Genomic DNA, 26,795 nt, shown 5'->3' on the forward strand with positions numbered 1-26,795 from the left:
GTTCATTAATTAGTTGTCATCACATTGGGATTTTTCTTTTTTTTCTTAAAGTAGAATGTAATTAATGATATTCACTGGAATGAAATGTTGACAGAGGACAACATGGCCCCCAGCTGAAGACCAGACTTAGTCAGTACTGTTGTTGACAGAGGACAACATGGCCCCCAGCTGAAGACCAGACTTAATCAGTACTGTTATTGACAGAGGACAACATGGCCCCCAGCTGAAGACCAGACTTAGTCAGTAGACTGTTATTGACAGAGGACAACATGGCCCCCAGCTGAAGACCAGACTTAGTCAGTACTGTTATTGACAGAGGACAACATGGCCCCCAGCTGAAGACCAGACTTAGTCAGTAGACTGTTATTGACAGAGGACAACATGGCCCCCAGCTGAAGACCAGACTTAGTCAGTAGACTGTTGTTGACAGAGGACAACATGGCCCCCGGCTGAAGACCAGACTTAGTCAGTACTGTTATTGACAGAGGACAACATGGCCCCCAGCTGAAGACCAGACTTAGTCAGTAGACTGTTATTGACAGAGGACAACATGGCCCCCGGCTGAAGACCAGACTTAGTCAGTAGACTGTTATTGACTGAGGACAACATGGCCCCCAGCTGAAGACCAGACTTAGTCAGTAGACTGTTATTGACAGAGGACAACATGGCCCCCAGCTGAAGACCAGACTTAGTCAGTACTGTTATTGACAGAGGACAACATGGCCCCCAGCTGAAGACCAGACTTAGTCAGTAGACTGTTATTGACAGAGGACAACATGGCCCCCAGCTGAAGACCAGACTTAGTCAGTAGACTGTTGTTGACAGAGGACAACATGGCCCCTGGCTGAAGACCAGACTTAGTCAGTAGACTGGGGGACTGTTATTAACAGAGGACAACATGGCCCCCAGCTGAAGACCAGACTTAGTCAGTAGACTGGGGGACTGTTATTAACAGAGGACAACATGGCCCCCAGCTGAAGACCAGACTTAGTCAGTAGACTGGGGGACTGTTATGGACTGAGGACAACATGGCTCCCAGCTGAAGACCAGACTTAGTCAGTAGACTGTTATTAACAGAGGACAACATGGCCCCCAGCTGAAGACCAGACTTAGTCAGTAGACTGTTGTTGACAGAGGACAACATGGCCCCCAGCTGAAGACCAGACTTAGTCAGTAGACTGTTATTAACAGAGGACAACATGGCCCCCAGCTGAAGACCAGACTTAGTCAGTAGACTGTTATTAACAGAGGACAACATGGCCCCCAGCTGAAGACCAGACTTAGTCAGTACTGTTATTGACAGAGGACAACATGGCCCCCGGCTGAAGACCAGACTTAGTCAGTAGACTGTTATTAACAGAGGACAACATGGCCCCCAGCTGAAGACCAGACTTAGTCAGTAGACTGTTATTAACAGAGGACAACATGGCCCCCAGCTGAAGACCAGACTTAGTCAGTAGACTGTTATGGACTGAGGACAACATGGCCCCCAGCTGAAGACCAGACTTAGTCAGTAGACTGGGGGGCTGTTATTGACAGAGGACAACATGGCCCCCAGCTGAAGACCAGACTTAGTCAGTAGACTGTTATTGACAGAGGACAACATGGCCCCCAGCTGAAGACCAGACTTAGTCAGTAGACTGTTATGGACTGAGGACAACATGGCCCCCAGCTGAAGACCAGACTTAGTCAGTAGACTGGGGGGCTGTTATTGACAGAGGACAACATGGCCCCCAGCTGAAGACCAGACTTAGTCAGTAGACTGTTATTGACAGAGGACAACATGGCCCCCAGCTGAAGACCAGACTTAGTCAGTAGACTGTTATTGACAGAGGACAACATGGCCCCCAGCTGAAGACCAGACTTAGTCAGTAGACTGGGGGACTGTTATGGACTGAGGACAACATGGCTCCCAGCTGAAGACCAGACTTAGTCAGTAGACTGGGGGACTGTTATTGACTGAGGACAACATGGCCCCCAGCTGAAGACCAGACTTAGTCAGTACTGTTATTGACTGAGGACAACATGGCCCCCAGCTGAAGACCAGACTTAGTCAGTAGACTGTTATTGACAGAGGACAACATGGCCCCCAGCTGAAGACCAGACTTAGTCAGTAGACTGGGGGACTGTTATTGACCGATGTGTTGTTGTCTCCTCAGAGTCTGGAGGCGTCCATCCAGGGGCTGAGGATCATGTGAAGGACCAGCTAAACCCTCCCCCCCCCCCCCCCCCCCTCCAAGCGGCCAGTAACAGTCTGACCACGCTAAGAAGTATCTGATTAAAAAAGCACTGACTACACACACACACCGACACCCTCTCTGAGCTGACATGACATTACCGCTGATTGTTTGTTTATGTAAAGGAAGGGTCATAGGTCAACTTGACGACCCCGGGATGTACCACATTCCACATCAGTGTGTTTTTTTAAATTTAATAATAATAATAACAGGTGTTTTGTCTCTGAAACGACTTCGGCACTACAACACTAAGTTACCATTGAAGGATGTGCTGAATGGCCAATGTGACCAAATGGCACACTATTCCCTATATAGTGCACTACTTTAGACCAGAGTCCTATAGAACCCTATTCCCTATATAGTGCACTACTTTAGACCAGAGTCCTATAGAACCCTATTCCCTATATAGTGCACTACTTTAGACCAGAGTCCTATAGTGGCTATCCTCCGTGATGTGTCCCTATGGGCCCATGGTCAGAAATAGTTTACTGTGAAGGAACTAGGGTGCTATTTGGGATGGTTCCTATGTCATTAGATGGAGGATGTATCTATGATGTGTCTAATTCAGCTGCAGGAGAAATAAAGAATCAATTGACACTACCGAGTCGCCTGTCTGTTGCTCTGCTCTACATGACTGAGTCACCAGTCTGTTTTCTGTCTGTTACTTTGTGTGGAGGAGCCAGACTAAGCCCTTCCAACAGAGGGAAATGATCACATGCATCTGGTGGAACAGAACAAGAAACAGGGAAGGTGGATAATGAAGAGGGGAGTCTCATCTACCCTCCCTCTCTCTCCCACCCTAGTCTACCCTCTCTCTCTCCCACCCTAGTCTACCCCCTCCCTCTCTCTCTCCCACCCTAGTCTACCCTCTCTCTCTTTCCCACCCTAGTCTACTCTCTATCTCTCTCTCTTTCCCACCCTAGTCTACTCTCTATCTCTCTCTCTCCCACCCTAGTCTACTCTCTCTCTCTCTCCCACCCTAGTCTACCCTCTCTCTCTCTTCTACCCTCTCTCTCTCTCTCTCCCGCCCTAGTCTACTCTCTCTCTCTCCCACCCTAGTCTACTCTCTCTCTTTCCCACCCTAGTCTACTCTCTCTCTCCCACCCTAGTCTACTTTCTCTCTCTCTCTCCCACCCTAGTCTACCCTCTCTCTCTCCCACCCTAGTCTACCCTCTCTCTCTCTCCCACCCTAGTCTACCCTCTCTCTCTCCCACCCTAGTCTACCCTCTCTCTCTCCCACCCTCCCTAGTCTACCCTCTCTCTCTCCCACCCTAGTCTACCCTCTCTCTCTCCCACCCTCCCTAGTCTACCCTCTCTCTCTCCCACCCTCCCTAGTCTACCCTCTCTCTCTCCCACCCTAGTCTACCCTCTCTCTCTCTCCCGCCCTAGTCTACTCTCTCTCTCTCCCACCCTAGTCTACTCTCTCTCTTTCCCACCCTAGTCTACCCTCTCTCTCTCCCACCCTCCCTAGTCTACCCTCTCTCTCTCCCACCCTAGTCTACCCTCTCTCTCTCTCCCACCCTAGTCTACCCTCTGTCTCTCTCCCACCCTAGTCTACCCTCTCTCTCTCCCACCCACCCTAGTCTACCCCCTCTCTCTCTCCCACCCTCCCTAGTCTACCCCCTCTCTCTCTCCCACCCTCCCTTCCCTTTCTGTTGCAGATGTGAATGTTCTACTTTAACTCCTTCCTCTCTGTAGAAGCCAAGTCTTTTCTACTTCTCTCTTTTTGCAGAAGTTTCTATTTTCTCCCTCCCCGCTTTTTTTTGCAGAAGCAAGTTCTGCCTCTACCTTCAGCCCGTCTCTTTTTTTCAGAAGTTTGTTTTCCCTCCCCCGGCCTCACCCTTCCCTCCCTTCCTGCCCGGCCTCACCCCTCCCTCTGTTCCTCTTTTTGCGGAAGCAACTTTTTCTACCTCCTTCTCGTCTACAGAAGTGTCTGTTCTCTCTCCGTCACTCTGTCGGTAACTTTCGCGTCGACTGGCCAGAGTCCGCGAGCTGTTCTCTCCACTCATCTCTCCTTCCGTATCATCCCTCCATCTCAGGGTAAGTACAAGTTCTCTCGTCTGACCGGTCATGTCCAGACATGTCTGGTTGGTTCTACTGATAAACAGACAACCAGGCAGAAACCTTTTTTTTTTTTTACAACGCAAAACAATGAAAACTACGAGGAAAAGTTACCAAGATGACACGTTTTCAACGTTGTGTAATGAAACAGGCAGGGAAGCAGGACTCGAACCCTCGACCTTTCTAGCCCGAAAGTCCAGCGCGCGCTGTAAGCGGCACAGTCGATATCCGCTTTTATAACCCCCCCCCCCCCCCCCCCAGGGTCTTACAGTAGAGTGTGTTCCATCACAGCAGCAAGATTTGTGACCTGTTGCCACGAGAAAAGGGCAACCAGTGAAGAACACACACCATTGTAAATACAACCCATATTTATGCTTATTTATTTTATCTTGTGTCCTTTAACCATTTGTACATTGTTAAAACACTGTATATATATAATATGACATTTGGATTGTCTTTATTGTTTTGAAACTTCTGTATGTGTAATGTTTACTGTTCATTTGTATTGTTTATTTCACTTTATATATTCACTGTATATATTATCTACCTCACTTGCTTTGGCAATGTTAACACATGTTTCCCATGACAATAAAGCCCCTTGAATTGAATTTAATTGAGAGAGAGAGACAGCAGATAGAGGGGACGTTGTTCCAGCTGTAGTGATGCAGTGACACCACTGTTCTGTGTGGAGTCAGACACGCCAGCTTTACGTTAGTCCGGGAACCATGGCAACGACAGTTGGTTAGCTAGCTTGTCGCCGCTGTTCTGTGTGGAGTCAGACACGCCAGCTTTACGTTAGTCCGGGAACCATGGCAATGACAGTTGGTTAGCAACACGCCTTGTTGAAGATGTAGCGGACAACTTTAAACAGACCGTTTCCTGTTGTTACAAGGCTGCGTTGTGTTGATGTGTTTATATATATATGTTTATGTTTGACTTGTATCATTCATTTCATGCCACAGGGGCTCAGTCTAACACAACCTAGACATGACTGTACCTCTCTCTCTGAAGTTTTCAGTTAGATGGTGATTTTATGACCAATTTAAATTGTGTGTGAAGTTGCAGTCTAGTGCAATTTATTTATTTTTTTATTCAACAGGAACTACAGAGGCCTCTCATTGGCTCATCTCACTTTCTGGTTCTGCATTGTCCCGATTTGGTTATGTCTTACCACAGCTTCTTGCTCGAGCCAATCAGCTGCCACTCCTGGAACAAGGACCGGACCCGTGAGTAGGAAAACTCTCTCTGATTGGTCAATAGGACTTCCTCACCTACAGAAGTAGAATCACTAGAGGAAACCCAACTCAGATGGTGTTGAACAGGAACTCACAAAGCTGAGTTGTAGTGAAGTTAATTTGATTACAGATAGAAAATATATTGAAACACACCAAGCTAACTGAAACACACCAAGCTAACTGAAACACACCAAGCTAACTGAAACACACCAAGCTAACTGAAACACACCAAGCTAACTGAAACACACCAAGCTGACTGAAACACACCAAGCTAACTGAAACACACCAAGCTAACTGAAACACACCAAGCTAACTGAAACACACCGAGCTAACTGAAACACACCAAGCCGACTGAAACACACCAAGCTAACTGAAACACACCAAGCTAACTGAAACACACCAAGCTAACTCTAAACACACCAAGCTAACTGAAACACACCAAGCTAACTGAAACACACCAAGCTAACTGAAACACACCAAGCTAACTGAAACACACCAAGCTAACTGAAACACACCGAGCCAACTGAAACACACCAAGCCGACTGAAACACACCAAGCTAACTAAAACACACCAAGCTAACTGAAACACACCAAGCTAACTGAAACACACCAAGCTAACTGAAACACACCAAGCTAACTGAAACACACCAAGCTAACTGAAACACACCAAGCTAACTGAAACACACCAAGCCAACTGAAACACACCAAGCTAACTGAAACACACCAAGCTGACTGAAACACACCAAGCTGACTGAAACACACCAAGCTAACTGAAACACACCAAGCTAACTGAAACACACCAAGCTGACTGAAACACACCAAGCTAACTGAAACACACCAAGCTAACTGAAACACACCAAGCTAACTGAAACACACCAAGCTGACTGAAACACACCAAGCTAACTGAAATTGATCCAAATTAAAAACAAAAACAGGCTTAAGTTGAGTCTGACGGGGGGCTGTGATTGGCTCCCATGTGGCTGGAGGTATTTCCTGTTGTAGCGAGAGGGCTGTGATTGGCTCCCATGTGGCTGGAGGTATTTCCTGTTGTAGCGAGAGGGGTGGTGTTCTGGGTCTCTCAGAGAGAGACATCTCAGTGTTCTACAGAGCTCAGGAAACTAACTCCATATTTGGGTTGTTTCGATCTGAGTCTTCGGTTTCTGCTCAAAATGGATGGTGGGTCTGGGCAGAGCACACAGACACGCGCGCGCACAACCACAGTGTGTGAGTCATACAAACAGGAACAGGAGGTGAACTGGCGGTTTTCAATTCTGACACGAGAGAAACACACTGAGAGGCAGACAGACACGCTGAGAGAAACACGCTGAGAGGCAGACAGACACGCTGAGAGGCAGACAGACACGCTGAGAGGCAGACAGACACGCTGAGAGGCAGACAGACACGCTGAGAGGCAGACAGACACGCCGAGAGGCAGACAGACACACACATAGATGTGAGAGGAGTGTGACCTTGCTTCCCACGCTATACTGTTGCAAACACACTCACTCACACGAACCAACAGCCCTCTGAATATAATGTAATATCTCCCTATAGAGATTGATATGATGATATAGTGTGATCTCTCCCTATAGAGATTGATCTGATGATATAGTGTGATCTCTCCCTGTAGAGATTGATATGATGATATAGTGTGATCTCTCCCTATAGAGATTGATCTGATGATATAGTGTGATATCTCCCCATAGAGATTGATATGATGATATAGTGTGATCTCTCCCTATAGAGATTGATATGATGATATAGTGTGATCTCTCCCTATAGAGATTGATATGATGATATAGTGTGATCTCTCCCTATAGAGATTGCTCTGTGTCCCAACAACCATGATGTCCACATCTATAAGAAGGACGGGACCAAGTGGACCAAGATTCATGAACTGAAGGAGCACAACGGACAGGTCACAGGTGAGACACGTTACAGAGGCATTTATTAGAGAGTTCTTGTTTCTGGCCCTGTTCTCCCTAACTCTTTATGCCTCCCCCCCATCTCTCCAGGTATAGACTGGGCTCCAGACAGTAACTCTATGCCCCCCCCATTCCCATCTTTCCAGGTATAGACTGGGCTCCAGACAGTAACTCTATGCCCCCCCCCCCCCATCTCTCCAGGTATAGCCTGGGCTCCAGACAGTGACTCTATGCCCCCCTCCCATCTCTCCAGGTATAGACTGGGCTCCAGACAGTAACTCTATGCCCCCCCCCCCCCTCCCATCTCTTCAGGTATAGAATGGGCTCCAGACAGTAACTCTATGGCCCCACCTCCCATCTCTCCAGGTATAGACTGGGCTCCAGACAGTAACTCTATGCCCCCCCCCTCCCATCTCTCCAGGTATAGACTGGGCTCCAGACAGTAACTCTATGCCCCCCCCCTTCCCATCTCTCCAGGTATAGACTGGGCTCCAGACAGTAACTCTATGCCCCCCCCCCATCTCCCCAGATATAGACTGGGCTCCAGACAGTAACTCTATGCCCCCCCCCTCCCATCTCTCCAGGTATAGACTGGGCTCCAGACAGTAACTCTATGCCTCCCCCCATCTCTCCAGGTATAGACTGGGCTCCAGACAGTAACTCTATGCCCCCCTCCCATCTCTCCAGGTATAGACTGGGCTCCAGACAGTAACTCTATGCCCCCCCCTCCCATCTCTCCAGGTATAGACTGGGCTCCAGACAGTAACTCTATGCCCCCCTCCCATCTCTCCAGGTATAGACTGGGCTCCAGACAGTAACTCTATGCCCCCCCCCCCCCTCCCATCTCTCCAGGTATAGACTGGGCTCCAGACAGTAACTCTATGCCCCCCCCCCCTCCCATCTCTCCAGGTATAGACTGGGCTCCAGAGAGTAACTCTATGCTCCCCCCCCATCTCTCCAGGTATAGACTGGGCTCCAGACAGTAACTCTATGCCCCCTCCTCTCCAGGTATAGACTGGGCTCCCGACAGTAACTCTATGCCCCCCCCCCCCCCTCCCATCTCTCCAGGTATAGACTGGGCTCCAGACAGTAACTCTATGGCCCCTCCCATCTCTCCAGGTATAGACTGGGCTCCAGACAGTAACTCTATGGCCCCTCCCCTCCCATCTCTCCAGGTATAGACTGGGCTCCAGACAGTAACTCTATTCCTCCTCCCATCTCTCCAGGTATAGACTGGGCTCCAGACAGTAACTCTATGCCCCCCCCCCCCATCTCTCCAGGTATAGACTGGGCTCCAGACAGTAACTCTATGCCCCCCCCCCATCTCCCCAGGTATAGACTGGGCTCCAGACAGTAACTCTATGGCCCCCCCTCCCATCTCTCCAGGTATAGACTGGGCTCCAGACAGTAACTCTATGCCCCTCCCATCTCTCCAGGTATAGACTGGGCTCCAGACAGTAACTCTATGGCCCCACCTCCCATCTCTCCAGGTATAGACTGGGCTCCAGACAGTAACTCTATGCCCCCCCCTCCCATCTCCCCAGATATAGACTGGGCTCCAGACAGTAACTCTATGCCCCCCCCTCCCATCTCTCCAGGTATAGACTGGGCTCCAGACAGTAACTCTATTCCTCCTCCCATCTCTCCAGGTATAGACTGGGCTCCAGACAGTAACTCTATGCCCCCCCCATCTCTCCAGGTATAGACTGGGCTCCAGACAGTAACTCTATGCCCCCCCCCATCTCTCCAGGTATAGACTGGGCTCCAGACAGTAACTCTATGCCCCTCCCATCTCTCCAGGAATAGACTGGGCTCCAGACAGTAACTCTATGCCCCCCCCCCCCATCTCTCCAGGTATAGACTGGGCTCCAGACAGTAACTCTATGCCCCTCCCATCTCTCCAGGAATAGACTGGGCTCCAGACAGTAACTCTATGCCCCCTCCCATCTCTCCAGGTATAGACTGGGCTCCAGACAGTAACTCTATGTCCCTCCCATCTCTCCAGGTATAGACTGGGCTCCAGACAGTAACTCTATTGCCCCTCCCCTCCCATCTCTCCAGGTATAGACTGGGCTCCAGACAGTAACTCTATGCCCCTCCCATCTCTCCAGGTATAGACTGGGCTCCAGACAGTAACTCTATGGCCCCTCCCCTCCCATCTCTCCAGGTATAGACTGGGCTCCAGACAGTAACTCTATGGCCCCTCCCCTCCCATCTCTCCAGGTATAGACTGGGCTCCAGACAGTAACTCTATGGCCCCTCCCCTCCCATCTCTCCAGGTATAGACTGGGCTCCAGACAGTAACTCTATGGCCCCTCCCCTCCCATCTCTCCAGGTATAGACTGGGCTCCAGACAGTAACTCTATGCCTCCCCCCATCTCTCCAGGTATAGACTGGGCTCCAGACAGTAACTCTATTCCTCCTCCCATCTCTCCAGGTATAGACTGGGCTCCAGACAGTAACTCTATGCCTCCCCCCATCTCTCCAGGTATAGACTGGGCTCCAGACAGTAACTCTATGCCCCCTCCCATCTCTCCAGGTATAGACTGGGCTCCAGACAGTAACTCTATGCCCCCTCCCATCTCTCCAGGTATAGACTGGGCTCCAGACAGTAACTCTATTCCTCCTCCCATCTCTCCAGGTATAGACTGGGCTCCAGACAGTAACTCTATGGCCCCTCCCCTCCCATCTCTCCAGGTATAGACTGGGCTCCAGACAGTAACTCTATGCCCCCCCATCTCCCATCTCTCCAGGTATAGACTGGGCTCCAGACAGTAACTCTATGCCCCCTCCCATCTCTCCAGGTATAGACTGGGCTCCAGACAGTAACTCTATGCCCCCTCCCATCTCTCCAGGTATAGACTGGGCTCCAGAGAGTAACTCTATGGCCCCCCCTCCCATCTCTCCAGGTATAGACTGGGCTCCAGACAGTAACTCTATGGCCCCCCCTCCCATCTCTCCAGGTATAGACTGGGCTCCAGACAGTAACTCTATGCCCCCCCCCATCTCCCCAGATATAGACTGGGCTCCAGACAGTAACTCTATGGCCCCCCCTCCCATCTCTCCAGGTATAGACTGGGCTCCAGACAGTAACTCTATGCCCCCCCCCATCTCCCCAGATATAGACTGGGCTCCAGACAGTAACTCTATGGCCCCCCCTCCCATCTCTCCAGGTATAGACTGGGCTCCACACAGTAACTCTATGGCCCCCCCTCCCATCTCTCCAGGTATAGACTGGGCTCCAGACAGTAACTCTATGCCTCCCCCCATCTCTCCAGGTATAGACTGGGCTCCAGACAGTAACTCTATGGCCCCTCCCCTCCCATCTCTCCAGGTATAGACTGGGCTCCAGACAGTAACTCTATGCCTCCCCCCCTCCCATCTCTCCAGGTATAGACTGGGCTCCAGACAGTAACTCTATGCCCCCCCCCCCCCCCCCTCCCATCTCTCCAGGTATAGACTGGGCTCCAGACAGTAACTCTATGCCCCCCCCATCTCTCCAGGTATAGACTGGGCTCCAGACAGTAACTCTATGGCCCCCCCTCCCATCTCTCCAGGTATAGACTGGGCTCCAGACAGTAACTCTATGCCCCCCCCCCATCTCTCCAGGTATAGACTGGGCTCCAGACAGTAACTCTATGGCCCCCCCCCCCCCATCTCTCCAGGTATAGACTGGGCTCCAGAGAGTAACTCTATGCCCCCCCCCCCCCCCTCCCATCTCTCCAAGTATAGACTGGGCTCCAGACAGTAACTCTATGCCCCCCCCATCTCTCCAGGTATAGACTGGGCTCCAGAGAGTAACTCTATGCCCCCCCCTCCCATCTCTCTAGGTATAGACTGGGCTCCAGACAGTAACTCTATGCCCCCCCCATCTCTCCAGGTATAGACTGGGCTCCAGACAGTAACTCTATGCCCCCCCCCCTCCCATCTCTCCAGGTGTAGACTGGGCTCCAGACAGTAACTCTATGCCCCCCCCCATCTCTCCAGGTATAGACTGGGCTCCAGAGAGTAACCGTATCGTGACCTGTGGGACGGACCGTAACGCGTATGTCTGGTCTCTGAAGGGGGAGGTGTGGAAGCCCACCCTGGTCATCCTCCGTATCAACCGGGCTGCTCGCTGTGTCAGCTGGTCTCCCAAGGAGAACAAGTTCGCTGTGGGCAGCGGGTCACGCCTCATATCCATCTGCTACTTTGAACAGGAGAATGACTGGTGAGGACTAGACAGGACTGGGTTTAACTATATCTGTTATAGAGAACAGGAGAATGACTGGTGAGAGAATATAGAATGGCTCTGTCCTAAATACCATCCTACTCCCTGTCCTAAATACCATCCTAGTCCCTGTCCTCAATACCATCCTAGTCCCTGTCCTATGTAACAGGCTCTGTCCTAAATACCATCCTAGTCCCTGTCCTCAATACCATCCTAGTCCCTGTCCTAAATACCATCCTAGTCCCTGTCCTAAATACCATCCTAGTCCCTGTCCTAAATACCATCCTAGTCCCTGTCCTAAATACCATCCTAGTCCCTGTCCTAAACACCATCCTAGTCCCTGTCCTAAATACCATCCTAGCCCCTGTCCTATGTAACTGGCTCTGTCCTAAATACCATCCTAGTCCCTGTCCTCAATACCATCCTAGTCCCTGTCCTAAATACCATCCTAGTCCCTGTCCTAACCCTGTCCTAAATACCATCCTAGTCCCTGTCCTATGTAACAGGCTCTGTCCTAAATACCATCCTAGTCCCTGTCCTCAATACCATCCTAGTCCCTGTCCTAAATACCATCCTAGTCCCTGTCCTAAATACCATCCTAGTCCCTGTCCTAAATACCATCCTAGTCCCTGTCCTAAACACCATCCTAGTCCCTGTCCTAAACACCATCCTAGTCCCTGTCCTAAATACCATCCTAGTCCCTGTCCTATGTAACTGGCTCTGTCCTAAATACCATCCTAGTCCCTGTCCTCAATACCATCCTAGTCCCTGTCCTAAATACCATCCTAGTCCCTGTCCTCAATACCATCCTAGTCCCTGTCCTAAATACCATCCTAGTCCCTGTCCTAAATACCATCCTAGTCCCTGTCCTAAATACCATCCTAGTCCCTGTCCTAAATACCATCCTTGTCCCTGTCCTAAACACCATCCTAGTCCCTGTCCTAAATACCATCCTAGCCCCTGTCCTATGTAACTGGCTCTGTCCTAAATACCATCCTAGTCCCTGTCCTCAATACCATCCTAGTCCCTGTCCTAAATACCATCCTAGTCCCTGTCCTAACCCTGTCCTAAATACCATCCTAGTCCCTGTCCTATGTAACAGGCTCTGTCCTAAATACCATCCTAGTCCCTGTCCTCAATACCATCCTAGTCCCTGTCCTAAATACCATCCTAGTCCCTGTCCTAAATACCATCCTAGTCCCTGTCCTAAATACCATCCTAGTCCCTGTCCTAAACACCATCCTAGTCCCTGTCCTAAACACCATCCTAGTCCCTGTCCTAAATACCATCCTAGTCCCTGTCCTATGTAACTGGCTCTGTCCTAAATACCATCCTAGTCCCTGTCCTCAATACCATCCTAGTCCCTGTCCTAAATACCATCCTAGTCCCTGTCCTAACCCTGTCCTAAATACCATCCTAGTCCCTGTCCTATGTAACAGGCTCTGTCCTAAATACCATCCTAGTCCCTGTCCTCAATACCATCCTAGTCCCTGTCCTAAACACCATCCTAGTCCCTGTCCTAAACACCATCCTAGTCCCTGTCCTAAATACCATCCTAGTCCCTGTCCTCAATACCATCCTAGTCCCTGTCCTAAATACCATCCTAGACCCTGTCCTAAATACCATCCTAGTCCCTGTCCTAAATACCATCCTAGTCCCTGTCCTAAATACCATCCTAGTCCCTGTCCTAAATACCATCCTAGTCCCTGTCCTAAATACCATCCTAGTCCCTGTCCTAAACACCATCCTAGTCCCTGTCCTAAATACCATCCTAGTCCCTGTCCTATGTAACAGGCTCTGTCCTAAACACCATCCTAGTCCCTGTCCTAAATACCATCCTAGTCCCTGTCCTAAATACCATCCTAGTCCCTGTCCTAAACACCATCCTAGTCCCTGTCCTAAATACCATCCTAGTCCCTGTCCTATGTAACAGGCTCTGTCCTAAATACCATCCTAGTCCCTGTCCTCAATACCATCCTAGTCCCTGTCCTAAATACGATCATAGTCCCTGTCCTAAATACCATCCTAGTCCCTGTCCTAAATACCATCCTAGTCCCTGTCCTAAATACCATCCTAGTCCCTGTCCTAAATACCAACCTAGTCCCTGTCCTAAACACCATCCTAGTCCCTGTCCTAAATACCATCCTAGTCCCTGTCCTAAATACCATCCTAGTCCCTGTCCTAAACACCATCCTAGTCCCTGTCCTAAATACCATCCTAGTCCCTGTCCAATGTATCAGGCTCTGTCCTAAACACCATCCTAGTCCCTGTCCTAAATACCATCCTAGTCCCTGTCCTAAATACCATCCTAGTCCCTGTCCTAAATACCATCCTAGTCCCTGTCCTAAATACCATCCTAGTCCCTGTCCTAAACACCATCCTAGTCCCTGTCCTATGTAACAGGCTCTGTCCTAAATACCATCCTAGTCCCTGTCCTAAATACCATCCTAGTTCCTGTCCTAAATACCATCCTAGTCCCTGTCCTATGTAACAGGCTCTGTCCTAAACACCATCCTAGGCCCTGTCCTACATGGTGCAGTACTTCCTTCAACCATATCTCAACCACGTTCCAACCCTGTTATTCCCAGGTGGGTCTGTAAGCACATCAAGAAGCCGATCCGTTCCACCGTCCTCAGTCTGGACTGGCATCCTAACAACGTGCTGCTGGCGGCTGGATCCTGTGACTTCAAATGCAGGTAGAGAGAGAGACCGTCAGCGACCATGTTTCAGCCTCATCTGTAGAGAGAGAGAGACCGTCAGAGACCATGTTTCAGCCTCATCAGTAGAGAGAGAGACCGTCAGAGACCATGTTTCAGCCTCATCAGTAGAGAGAGAGAGACCGTCAGAGACCATGTTTCAGCCTCATCAGTAGAGACAGACCGTCAGAGACCATGTTTCAGCCTCATCAGTAGAGACAGACCGTCAGAGACCATGTTTCAGCCTCATCAGTAGAGAGACCATCAGAGACCATGTTTCAGCCTCATCAGTAGAGACAGACCGTCAGAGACCATGTTTCAGCCTCATCAGTAGAGACAGACCGTCAGAGACCATGTTTCAGCCTCATCAGTAGAGACCGTCAGAGACCATGTTTCAGCCTCATCAGTAGAGAGAGAGAGACAGACCGTCAGAGACCATGTTTCAGCCTCATCAGTAGAGACAGACCGTCAGGGACCATGTTTCAGCCTCATCAGTAGAGACCGTCAGAGACCATGTTTCAGCCTCATCAGTAGAGAGAGAGAGACAGACCGTCAGAGACCATGTTTCAGCCTCATCAGTAGAGACTGTCAGAGACCATGTTTCAGCCTCATCAGTAGAGAGACAGACCGTCAGAGACCATGTTTCAGCCTCATCAGTAGAGAGAGAGTCCGTCAGAGACCATGTTTCAGCCTCATCAGTAGAGAGAGAAAGACCGTCAGAGACCATGTTTCAGCCTCATCAGTAGAGAGAGACCGTCAGAGACCATGTTTCAGCCTCATCAGTAGAGACCGTCAGAGACCATGTTTCAGCCACATCAGTAGAGAGACCATCAGAGACCATGTTTCAGCCTCATCAGTAGAGACAGACCGTCAGAGACCATGTTTCAGCCTCATCAGTAGAGACAGACCGTCAGAGACCATGTTTCAGCCTCATCGGTAAGGAGAGAGACCGTCAGAGACCATGTTTCAGCCTCATCAGTAGAGAGACCATCAGAGACCATGTTTCAGCCTTTTTAGTAGAGAGACCATCAGAGACCATGTTTCAGCCTCATCAGTAGAGACAGACCGTCAGAGACCATGTTTCAGCCTCATCGGTAGGGAGAGAGAGACCGTCAGAGACTATGTTTCAGCCTCATCAGTAGAGAGAGAGACCGTCAGAGACCATGTTTCAGCCTCATCAGTAGAGAGACCATCAGAGACCATGTTTCAGCCTCATCAGTAGAGAGAGAGAGCGAGGCCGCCAGAGACCAGGTTTCAGCCTCATCAGTAGAGAGAGAGAGAGGGAGACCGTCAGAGACCATGTTTCAGCCTCATCAGTAGAGAGAGAGACCGTCAGAGACCATGTTTCAGCCTCATCAGTAGAGCGAGAGACCGTCAGAGACCATGTTTCAGCCTCATCAGTAGAGAGAGAGAGACCATGTTTCAGCCTCATCAGTAGAGAGAGACCGTCAGACACCATGTTTCAGCCTCATCAGTAGAGAGAGAGAGACCGTCAGAGACCATGTTTCAGCCTCATCAGTAGAGAGAGAGACTGTCAGAGACCATGTTTCAGCTTCATCAGTAGAGAGAGAGACTGTCAGAGACCATGTTTCAGCCTCATCAGTAGAGACAGACCGTCAGAGACCATGTTTCAGCCTCATCAGTAGAGAGAGAGAGACCGTCAGAGACCATGTTTCAGGCTCATCAGTAGAGAGAGACTGTCAGAGACCATGTTTCAGCCTCATCAGTAGAGAGACCATCAGAGACCATGTTTCAGCCTCATCAGTAGAGAGAGAGAGACCGTCAGAGACCATGTTTCAGCCTCATCAGTAGAGAGAGAGACCGTCAGAGACCATGTTTCAGCCTCATCAGTAGAGAGAGAGAGAGACCGTCAGAGACCATGTTTCAGCCTCATCAGTAGAGAGAGAGAGAGACCGTCAGAGACCATGTTTCAGCCTCATCAGTAGAGAGAGAGAGAGAGACCGTCAGAGACCATGTTTCAGCCTCATCAGTAGAGAGAGAGAGAGACCGTCAGAGACCATGTTTCAGCCTCATCAGTAGAGAGACCATCAGAGACCATGTTTCTCTACTTAATTCTCTTCCCTCTCCCCCTTAATATATCCCCCCCCCCCCCCCCCTCTCTCTCCCCCAGGGTGTTCTCAGCCTACATCAAGGAGGTGGAGGAGAAGCCCGGACCCACAGTGTGGGGGTCCAAGATGCCCTTTGGAGAGGTGCTGTTTGAGTCTGGGCCCTCAGGGGTGTCTGGGGGGGCTGGAGATGGGGCAGGAGGGGGATGGGTCCACGGGGTCTGTTTCTCCCACAGCGGGAACCGCCTGGCCTGGACGTCACATGACTCGACTGTGGCGATCGCAGAGGGAGGCAAGACCAGCACGTAAGGAGATAGAACACTAATCTGTGTGTTTTCTGGTATCAGCAGTCTGATCTCTCTGTGTGTATTCTAGGATCAGCAGTCTGATCTCTCTGTGTGTATATTCTGGTATCAGCAGTCTGATCTCTCTGTGTGTATTCTGGTATCAGTAGTCTGATCTCTCTGTGTATATTCTGGTATCAGTAGTCTGATCTCTCTGTGTATATTCTGGTATCAGTAGTCTGATCTCTCTGTGTGTATTCTAGGATCAGTAGTCTGATCTCTGTGTGTATATTCTGGTATCAGCAGTCTGATCTCTCTGTGTGTATTCTAGGATCAGTAGTCTGATCTCTCTGTGTGTATTCTGGTATCAGCAGTCTGATCTCCCTGTGTGTATTCTGGTATCAGTAGTCTGATCTCTCTGTGTATATTCTGGTATCAGTAGTCTGATCTCTCTGTGTATATTCTGGTATCAGTAGTCTGATCTCTCTGTGTGTATTCTAGGATCAGTAGTCTGATCTCTGTGTGTATATTCTGGTGTCAGCAGTCTGATCTCCCTGTGTGTATTCTGGTATCAGTAGTCTGATCTCTCTGTGTGTATATTCTGATCTCTCTGTGTGTATTCTGGTATCAGCAGTCTGATCTCTCTGTGTGTATTCTGGTATCAGCAGTCTGATCTCTCTGTGTGTATTCTGGTATCAGCAGTCTGATCTCTCTGTGTGTATTCTAGGATCAGTAGTCTGATCTCTCTGTGTGTATTCTGGTATCAGCAGTCTGATCTCCCTGTGTGTATTCTGGTATCAGTAGTCTGATCTCTCTGTGTGTATATTCTGATCTCTCTGTGTGTATTCTGGTATCAGCAGTCTGATCTCTCTGTGTGTATTCTGGTATCAGCAGTCTGATCTCTCTGTGTGTATTCTGGTATCAGCAGTCTGATCTCTCTGTGTGTATTCTGGTATCAGCAGTCTGATCTCTCTGTGTGTATTCTGGTATCAGCAGTCTGATCTCTCTGTGTGTATTCTGATCTCTCTGTTTGTATTCTAGGATCAGTAGTCTGATCTCTCTGTGTGTATTCTAGGATCAGTAGTCTGATCTCTCTGTGTGTATTCTAGGATCAGCAGTCTGATCTCTCTGTGTGTATATTCTGATCTCTCTGTGTGTATTCTGGTATCAGCAGTCAAATCTCTCTGTGTGTATTCTGGTATCAGTAGTCTGATCTCTCTGTGTGTATTCTAGGATCAGCAGTCTGATCTCTCTGTGTGTATTCTGGTATCAGCAGTCTGATCTCTCTGTGTGTATTCTAGGATCAGCAGTCTGATCTCTGTGTGTATTCTAGGATCAGCAGTCTGATCTCTCTGTGTGTATTCTAGGATCAGCAGTCTGATCTCTCTGTGTGTATTCTAGGATCAGCAGTCTGATCTCTGTGTGTATTCTAGGATCAGCAGTCTGAGCTCTGAGACCCTTCCTCTGCTGTGTGTCAGCTTTATCACTGAGAACAGCCTGGTGGCCGCTGTGAGTACACACACACACACACACACACCCTCTCTCTCTCCTGTGTCTGTCTCACTGTGTGTCTCTCTCTCCTGTGTCTGTCTCACTGTGTCTCTCTCCTGTGTCTGTCTCACTGTGTCTCTCCTCTCTCTCCTGTGTCTGTCTCACTGTGTCTCTCCTCTCTCTCCTGTGTCTGTCTCACTGTGTCTCTCTCCTGTGTCTGTCTCACTGTGTCTCTCCTCTCTCTCCTGTGTCTGTCTCACTGTGTCTCTCCTCTCTCTCCTGTGTCTGTCTCACTGTGTCTCTCTCCTGTGTCTGTCTCACTGTGTCTCTCCTCTCTCTCCTGTGTCTGTCTCACTGTGTCTCTCCTCTCTAGGGTCATGACTGCTACCCGGTGCTGTTTGTGTATGACGGTACTAAGGGCTCAGTAACGTTCGGAGGGAAGCTGGACGTTCCCAAGCAGACGTCTCAGAGAGGGATCAGCGCCAGGGAACGCTTCCAGAACCTGGACCGCCGAGCCACCTCGTCCGAGACCACCGAGCAGGGCCTGGAGAGTCTGCACAAGAACAGCATCAGGTGGGGTGGGGTGTGTGTGTGTATTTCTGGGGTCGTAATGACTAAGTGTGTGTGTCTGGGGTCGTAATGACTGTGTGTATTTCTGGGGTCGTAGTGTGTGTGTGTATTTCTGGGGTCGTAGTGTGTGTGTGTATTTCTGGGGTCATAATGACTATTTCTGGGGTCGTAGTGTGTGTGTGTATTTCTGGGGTCGTAGTGTGTGTGTGTATTTCTGGGGTCATAATGACTATTTCTGGGGTCGTAGTGTGTGTGTGTGTGTGTGCTAACTGTCTCTTTGTATTCCAGTCAGATCTCTGTGCTGGAAGGAGGGAAGAGTAAATGTTCCACGTTCTGTACCACTGGGATGGACGGAGGAATGGTCACATGGGACGTCAAGGTACACACACTACACACACACTACACTACACACACACTACACTACACTACACACACACTACACACACACTACACACACACACTACACACACTACACTACACACTACACACACTACACTACACACACACTACACACTACACTACACACACACTACACACACACTACACACACACACACAGTCTGACACGTTCTGTACCACTGGGATGGACGGAGGAATGGTCACATGGGACGTCAAGGTACACACACTACACACACTACACACACTACACACACTACAAACACACAGTCTGACACGTTCTGTACCACTGGGATGGACGGAGGAATGGTCACATGGGACGTCAAGGTACACACACTACACACACTACACACACACTACACACACACTACACACACACTACACACACACACACAGTCTGACACGTTCTGTACCACTGGGATGGACGGAGGAATGGTCACATGAGACGTCAAGGTACACACACTACACACACACTACACACACACACACACACATTCTGACATGTTCTGTACCACTGGGATGGACGGAGGAATGGTCACATGGGACGTCAAGGTACACACACTACACACACACTACACACACACACTACACACACTACACTACACACACACTACACTACACACACACTACACTACACACACATTCTGACACGTTCTGTACCACTGGGATGGACGGAGGAATGGTCACATGGGACGTCAAGGTACACACACCACACACACACTACACACACACTACACACTACACTACACACACACTACACACACACACATTCTGACACGTTCTGTACCACTGGGATGGACGGGGGAATGGTCACATGGGACGTCAAGGTACACACACCACACACACACTACACACACACTACACACACACTACACACACACACACAGTCTGACACGTTACTGTAGTTGTGCCTTGTCACCGTCGTCATGACATCTGGAATAGTTGTGAGCCATGAAGAGAAGATGTCTAAATATCATCTTCTACTGTTCCCAGAGTCTGGAGTCTGCCCTGAAGGATCTCTGATACCATGATCCTCTTCTACTGTTCCCAGAGTCTGGAGTCTGCCCTGAAGGATCTCTGATACCATGATCCTCTTCTTCTGTTCCCAGAGTCTGGAGTCTGCCCTGAAGGATCTCAAGATAGTCTGATACCATGACCCTCAGCCGACCAGCCGACCAGCCGGGATATGAAGAAATCTCACCTCTTTGCCTTTCTGCTTCTCTGCGTCTGTCTGTCTCAGCTGCTGCTGGAGACATCTCCTTTCTGTCTGTCTCTGTTGAGCATCTGCTAGAAGCACGGCAGCCATGACAACAACGTCTGCATTCCACATGGCACCCTGTTATTTTTTATATAGGTAGACCAGGACCCATAGGACACCATTTGAGACACATCTTGGTTGTTTTGTTCTATCATCTTCTTTGTTTTAGAATCCAGGAAATGCGTTGTTCTGTTCCGTCAGGTGTTCTGTTCTGTCAGGTGTTCTGTTCTGTCAGGTGTTCTGTTCTGTCAGGTGTTCTGTTCTGTCAGGTGTTCTGTTCTGTCAGGTGTTCTGTTCCTGTCAGGTGTTCTGTTCCTGTCAGGTGTTCTGTTCTGTCAGGTGTTCTGTTCCGTCAGGTGTTCTGTTCTGTCAGGTGTTCTGTTCTGTCAGGTGTTCTGTTCCTGTCAGGTGTTCTGTTCTGTCAGGTGTTCTGTTCTGTCAGGTGTTCTGTTCTGTCAGGTGTTCTGTTCCTGTCAGGTGTTCTGTTCCGTCAGGTGTTCTGTTCCTGTCAGGTGTTCTGTTCCTGTCAGGTGTTCTGTTCCGTCAGGTGTTCTGTTCTGTCAGGTGTTCTGTTCTGTCAGGTGTTCTGTTCCTGTCAGGTGTTCTGTTCCTGTCAGGTGTTCTGTTCCGTCAGGTGTTCTGTTCTGTCAGGTGTTCTGTTCCGTCAGGTGTTCTGTTCTGTCAGGTGTTCTGTTCCGTCAGGTGTTCTGTTCCTGTCAGGTGTTCTGTTCCGTCAGGTGTTCTGTTCTGTCAGGTGTTCTGTTCCGTCAGGTGTTCTGTTCCTGTCAGGTGTTCTGTTCTGTCAGGTGTTCTGTTCCGTCAGGTGTTCTGTTCCGTCAGGTGTTCTGTTCCTGTCAGGTGTTCTGTTCCTGTCAGGTGTTCTGTTCCTGTCAGGTGTTCTGTTCCGTCAGGTGTTCTGTTCCGTCAGGTGTTCTGTTCCGTCAGGTGTTCTGTTCTGTCAGGTGTTCTGTTCCGTCAGGTGTTCTGTTCCGTCAGGTGTTCTGTTCCGTCAGGTGTTCTGTTCCTGTCAGGTGTTCTGTTCCGTCAGGTGTTCTGTCCCGTCAGGTGTTCTGTTCTGTCAGGTGTTCTGTTCCGTCAGGTGTTCTGTTCCGTCAGGTGTTCTGTTCCTGTCAGGTGTTCTGTTCCGTCAGGTGTTCTGTCCTGTCAGGTGTTCTGTTCTGTCAGGTGTTCTGTTCCGTCAGGTGTTCTGTTCTGTCAGGTGTTCTGTTCCTGTCAGGTGTTCTGTTCTGTCAGGTGTTCTGTTCTGTCAGGTGTTCTGTTCCTGTCAGGTGTTCTGTTCCGTCAGGTGTTCTGTCCTGTCAGGTGTTCTGTTCTGTCAGGTGTTCTGTTCAGTCAGGTGTTCTGTTCCGTCAGGTGTTCTGTTCCGTCAGGTGTTCTGTTCCGTCAGGTGTTCTGTTCCTGTCAGGTGTTCTGTTCCGTCAGGTGTTCTGTCCCGTCAGGTGTTCTGTTCTGTCAGGTGTTCTGTTCCGTCAGGTGTTCTGTTCCGTCAGGTGTTCTGTTCCTGTCAGGTGTTCTGTTCCGTCAGGTGTTCTGTCCTGTCAGGTGTTCTGTTCTGTCAGGTGTTCTGTTCCGTCAGGTGTTCTGTTCTGTCAGGTGTTCTGTTCTGTCAGGTGTTCTGTTCCGTCAGGTGTTCTATACTGATAGTTGTACCTGGACATACAGCTGTGCTCTTAAAATATACGGCACGATTCACTTTGGCTTCTGGAATTAGTTTACTTGGGTTTTAGTTTTGATATTCACACATTAATTTGTTGGATTTACAGCACTGGACCAAGAAAAAAAATAATATCTAAACTTGAGATTTTTCACTTCAAATAAATACAAAAATAAAAAATAGAATGGACTAATAACTTACAAAAAAAGATGACAGTGTTTGATACTACAGTAAATGCAGTCGACTGGTATTTTGGACGTAGTAATTTCAGAATAACTGCAGTTAGACTGCTCTCTGACCGCAGTCTTTATTTTTCTAACGGGAAATGAAATGATTCTGAATTGTAGTTCATTTGGTTTGGAGGCAGGTGATTCGTTTACTGTGTGATGTATTATATCTGTGGTAAGTTGCAGGTGCCTACAGGGTTAAAAAAAAAAAAAGCCATTCAACCAGTTGTGAAAAGTTGGGAACAGGACATTCTGCTCCGATGAACTCCGTTATCAAGTGTCGATATATTATGGCGCAACTGTTCGCTAAAGGACTTATTATAGTAGGACGCGTCAGAGTGGAAAGCTACAGCAGGTATATAATCACGAAGAAAGCCAAGCAGCGGTACCTGTTAAATGCTTATGCTGGTCATAATATGCATTTTAATAAATAATTTACTATCATAGACGGTGTGTGTGTGTCTGTCTGTCCAAGTGTTTGATAAGACTGATCTGACGTCAACTAGTAACTGTTATGAAAATGTGGTCGAGACACGCCGAGTTTCAGACCGCAGTTTTTATATAAACTTTTCACGTAGATCATTCAGACACTCAGATTCCTCTTGTTTTTGTTCAGGTGTCGGACTCTCGCCATCTAGCGGCCACATTCAGTACGTAGATTAAACTACCCAAAAGTCTTGGTTATAGATGTTGGGTTCAAGCTTTGCTGGATGTGTTTTTATGTTAAATATTACGACACATGATGATGTTGAGAGAAATTCCGACTTGATTCTGTAGTCGTCCGTTTTGTTCTAGAAAATAAAGAGAAAGAACCAACTATTCTCCAACCCGGTATCTCTGGCCGCTTAAAACAACATCAGGACTTGGGTCCAGATTGAACCGTTACCGAATCCGGTTAAAAAAAAATAATATTAATAATAATAATAATAATAATAATAATAATAATGAAAGAAAAAATAAGTTAAAAAAATATATATTATTATTTTTTCTTCCGAGACGCAGGAAGACTGTTTTCCCTAGAAACCGTTTACATCGTTCGCACTTCCGGGTGTTGCCTGCTCTGAATCACGCGCATTTTCGCCGCTGCAGCACCTTCGGCATCCCGGATACTCACCAGTCGGTGATCACCAGCAGCATCAGGTTTTAGATGTCTTTTAGATATCTAGCAGCAACACACCGCTGGAATCAAGACGGTCGAGGAAAAAGCGCTGCTGAAACACACAACTCTGAAGACATATTTTTTATCGTTACACCCACGTCTCTCTACTGTTGCTTTTTTCCCCCCTTCACATTTTAAATGAATCTTGTAAGGTATGTGGTTTTGGGTTTTTATAAATTGCACCTAAATGTGTAAACATCGCGACTCCCAGTTAGTAGACGTTGTACCAACGTTTTTGAATGTGTTGGTTTGATAAGCCGAACAGACCGATATCGCCCAATAACCAGCGGTGATGTTTCTAACCTATTTGGGACTCCCTGTGACTACTGTCCTATATTAGTTGGGTTTTATGTAACGCTATTATTAGGTACAATAGTGTAACGACCCTGGGTTTATAAGCGCGGATATCGAGTCTGCCGCTGGAGCTTTTGCGGTACAGTCGATGGCGCCCTGGACTTCGGGCTAGAAGGTCGAGGGTTCGAGTCCTGCTTCCTGCCGTTTCATTGCAATATGATATGATAATAATACAATGATAATACACTGTTGGAATGGTTGAATGTCTGAGTTGTGTCTACGTCGCTCGGGAGCTGATCTGTTTTACAGTAGAATAACGAATACCGATTATGGTCCTTATCGATAATACCGGACCCCCTCTACTGCCCCGCGGGAACCCGAAAGGACCGCGCAGGGACGTGTTACTTCTACTAATCTATTTTATATCAGTTTCCTTGTACAGGCTGCACTATCATGGCTAAGTTGTTTCCATGGGTTTCTGATTTAAAGTAGTTATATCATCAGATGACAACATCAGCCTGATGCATTTACTACAGTAGACTTTTCCTAGGGGGGGGGGGGGGCTTACCCCAGTTTTGTCAGTAAGCAGGGTGGTTGTGTCAGTAAGCAGGGCGGTTGTGTCAGTAAGCAGGGCGGTTATGTCAGTAAGCAGGGTGGTTGTGTCAGTAAGCAGGGCGGTTATGTCAGTAAGCAGGGTGGTTGTGTCAGTAAGCAGGGCGGTTGTGTCAGTAAGCAGGGCGGTTGTGTCAGTAAGCAGGGCGGTTGTGTCAGTAAGCAGGGTGGTTGTGTCAGTAAGCAGGGTGGTTGTGTCAGTAAGCAGGGTGGTTGTGTCAGTAAGCAGGGCGGTTTTGTCAGTAAGCAGGGCGGTTGTGTCAGTAAGCAGAGTGGTTGTGTCAGTAAGCAGGGTGGTTGTGTCAGTAAGCAGGGTGGTTGTGTCAGTAAGCAGGGCGGTTGTGTCAGTAAGCAGGGTGGTTGTGTCAGTAAGCAGGGTGGTTGTGTACATCTGACTATTGGTGGAGTGGATAGTTCAATCAATGTTAGCCTAGGTCACTCTGTGTGTGTGTGTGTGTGTGTGTGTGTGTGTGTGTGTGTGTGTGTGTGTGTGTGTGTGTGTGTGTGTGTGTGTGTGTGTGTGTGTGTGTGTGTGTGTAAACGGTGAGAGGAGATGACAGATAGGTAGTTGTATTGTTACTGTCCTGCTGTACAACTACACCACTTTGTCTTGAAGCAGACAGACACACTGACTACAGACAGACAGGTCTGGACACACTGACTACAGACAGACAGGTCTGGACACACTGACTACAGACAGACAGGTCTGGACACACTGACTACAGACAGACAGGTCTGGACACACTGACTACAGACAGACAGGTCTGGACACACTGACTACAGACAGACAGACAGGTCTGGACACACTGACTACAGACAGACAGACAGGTCTGGACAGACTGACTACAGACAGACAGACAGGTCTGGACAGACTGACTACAGACAGACAGACAGGTCTGGACAGACTGACTACAGACAGACAGACAGGTCTGGACAGACTGACTACAGACAGACAGGTCTGGACACACTGACTACAGACAGACAGGTCTGGACACACTGACTACAGACAGACAGGTCTGGACACACTGACTACAGACAGACAGGTCTGGACACACTGACTACAGACAGACAGGTCTGGACACACTGACTACAGACAGGCAGACAGGTCTGGACACACTGACTACAGACAGACAGACAGGTCTGGACAGACTGACTACAGACAGACAGACAGGTCTGGACAGACTGACTACAGACAGACAGACAGGTCTGGACAGACTGACTACAGACAAAGACAGGTCTGGACAGACTGACTACAGACAAAGACAGGTCTGGACAGACTGACTACAGACAGACAGACAGGTCTGGACAGACTGACTACAGACAGACAGGTCTGGACACACTGACTACAGACAGACAGGTCTGGACACACTGACTACAGACAGACAGGTCTGGACACACTGACTACAGACAGACAGGTCTGGACACACTGACTACAGACAGACAGGTCTGGACACACTGACTACAGACAGGCAGACAGGTCTGGACACACTGACTACAGACAGACAGACAGGTCTGGACAGACTGACTACAGACAGACAGACAGGTCTGGACAGACTGACTACAGACAGACAGACAGGTCTGGACAGACTGACTACAGACAAAGACAGGTCTGGACAGACTGACTACAGACAAAGACAGGTCTGGACAGACTGACTACAGACAGACAGACAGACAGGTCTGGACACACTGACTACAGACAGTTCTGCACATACTGACTACAGACAGACAGGTCTGGACACACTGACTACAGACAGACAGACAGGTCTGGACACACTGACTACAGACAGACAGACAGGTCTGGACACACTGACTACAGACAGACAGACAGGTCTGGACACACTGACTACAGACAGACAGACAGGTCTGGACACACTGACTACAGACAGACAGACAGGTCTGGACACACTGACTACAGACAGACAGACAGGTCTGGACACACTGACTACAGACAGACAGACAGGTCTGGACACACTGACTACAGACAGACAGGTCTGGACACACTGACTACAGACAGACAGACAGGTCTGGACACACTGACTACAGACAGACAGGTCTGGACACACTGACTACAGACAGGCAAACAGGTCTGGACACACTGACTACAGACAGACAGACAGATCTGGACACACTGACTACAGACAGGCAGACAGGTCTGGACACACTGACTACAGACAGGCAGACAGGTCTGGACAGACTGACTACAGACAGACAGACAGGTCTGGGCACACTGACTACAGACAGGTCTGGACACACTGACTACAGACAGACAGACAGGTCTGGACACACTGACTACAGACAGGTCTGGACATACTGACTACAGACAGACAGGTCTGGACACACTGACTACAGACAGACAGACAGGTCTGGACACACTGACTACAGACAGACAGACAGGTCTGG

At 49.0% G+C, this 26,795-nt stretch overlaps 3 protein-coding genes across 5 annotated transcripts in view; all 3 read left to right on the top strand.

Moving 5' to 3' along the window:
- Window positions 1-2,837, top strand: part of LOC110514597 (actin-related protein 2/3 complex subunit 1A) — a 16,847-nt gene extending 14,010 nt beyond the window's left edge. Inside the window, exon 10 of the mRNA XM_036948693.1 lies at window positions 2,160-2,837. Within this exon, the coding sequence (XP_036804588.1) occupies window positions 2,160-2,198 (39 nt within the window). The 3' untranslated portion in view covers window positions 2,199-2,837. The remainder of the gene's footprint in view (window positions 1-2,159) is intronic.
- Window positions 2,838-4,119: 1,282 nt separating this feature from the next.
- Window positions 4,120-20,478, top strand: LOC118940219 (actin-related protein 2/3 complex subunit 1B-like). Of its 2 annotated transcripts, none has more exons than XM_036948690.1 (10): window positions 4,120-4,277; window positions 5,398-5,524; window positions 7,354-7,458; window positions 11,446-11,668; window positions 14,257-14,364; window positions 16,496-16,735; window positions 18,148-18,223; window positions 18,579-18,778; window positions 19,064-19,154; window positions 20,280-20,478. In XM_036948690.1, the coding sequence occupies exons 2-10, from the start codon at window positions 5,461-5,463 to the stop codon at window positions 20,316-20,318; spliced, it is 1,146 nt and encodes a 381-aa protein (XP_036804585.1). In that variant the 5' UTR covers window positions 4,120-4,277; window positions 5,398-5,460; the 3' UTR covers window positions 20,319-20,478. The 2 variants fall into 2 exon arrangements, with proteins under 2 accessions (XP_036804585.1, XP_036804586.1); XM_036948691.1 differs by having other exon boundaries at window positions 20,164-20,299.
- A 2,891-nt stretch (window positions 20,479-23,369) lies between these two features.
- The window catches only part of LOC118940220 (monocyte to macrophage differentiation factor 2-like), a 38,104-nt gene continuing 34,678 nt past the window's right edge, over window positions 23,370-26,795 (top strand). For both annotated transcript variants that reach the window (XM_036948697.1, XM_036948698.1), the window contains exon 1: window positions 23,370-23,641. In XM_036948697.1, coding sequence (XP_036804592.1) covers window positions 23,628-23,641 — 14 coding nt within the window. In that variant the 5' untranslated portion in view covers window positions 23,370-23,627. The remainder of the gene's footprint in view (window positions 23,642-26,795) is intronic.

The sequence above is a fragment of the Oncorhynchus mykiss genome, chromosome 17 (genome assembly GCF_013265735.2).
Source record: "Oncorhynchus mykiss isolate Arlee chromosome 17, USDA_OmykA_1.1, whole genome shotgun sequence".
Taxonomy (NCBI): Eukaryota; Metazoa; Chordata; class Actinopteri; order Salmoniformes; family Salmonidae; genus Oncorhynchus; species Oncorhynchus mykiss.

Bases quoted from the DNA above. Each gene is read 5' to 3' on its own strand.
- LOC118940219 (XM_036948690.1), top strand. From the start codon at position 5,461: ATGTCTTACCACAGCTTCTTGCTCGAGCCAATCAGCTGCCACTCCTGG. The intron at 5,525-7,353 runs GTGAGTAGGAAA...CTCTCCCTATAG, and splicing joins CTGGAACAAGGACCGGACCC to AGATTGCTCTGTGTCCCAAC. The intron at 19,155-20,279 runs GTACACACACTA...TTCTGTTCCCAG, and splicing joins TGGTCACATGGGACGTCAAG to AGTCTGGAGTCTGCCCTGAA.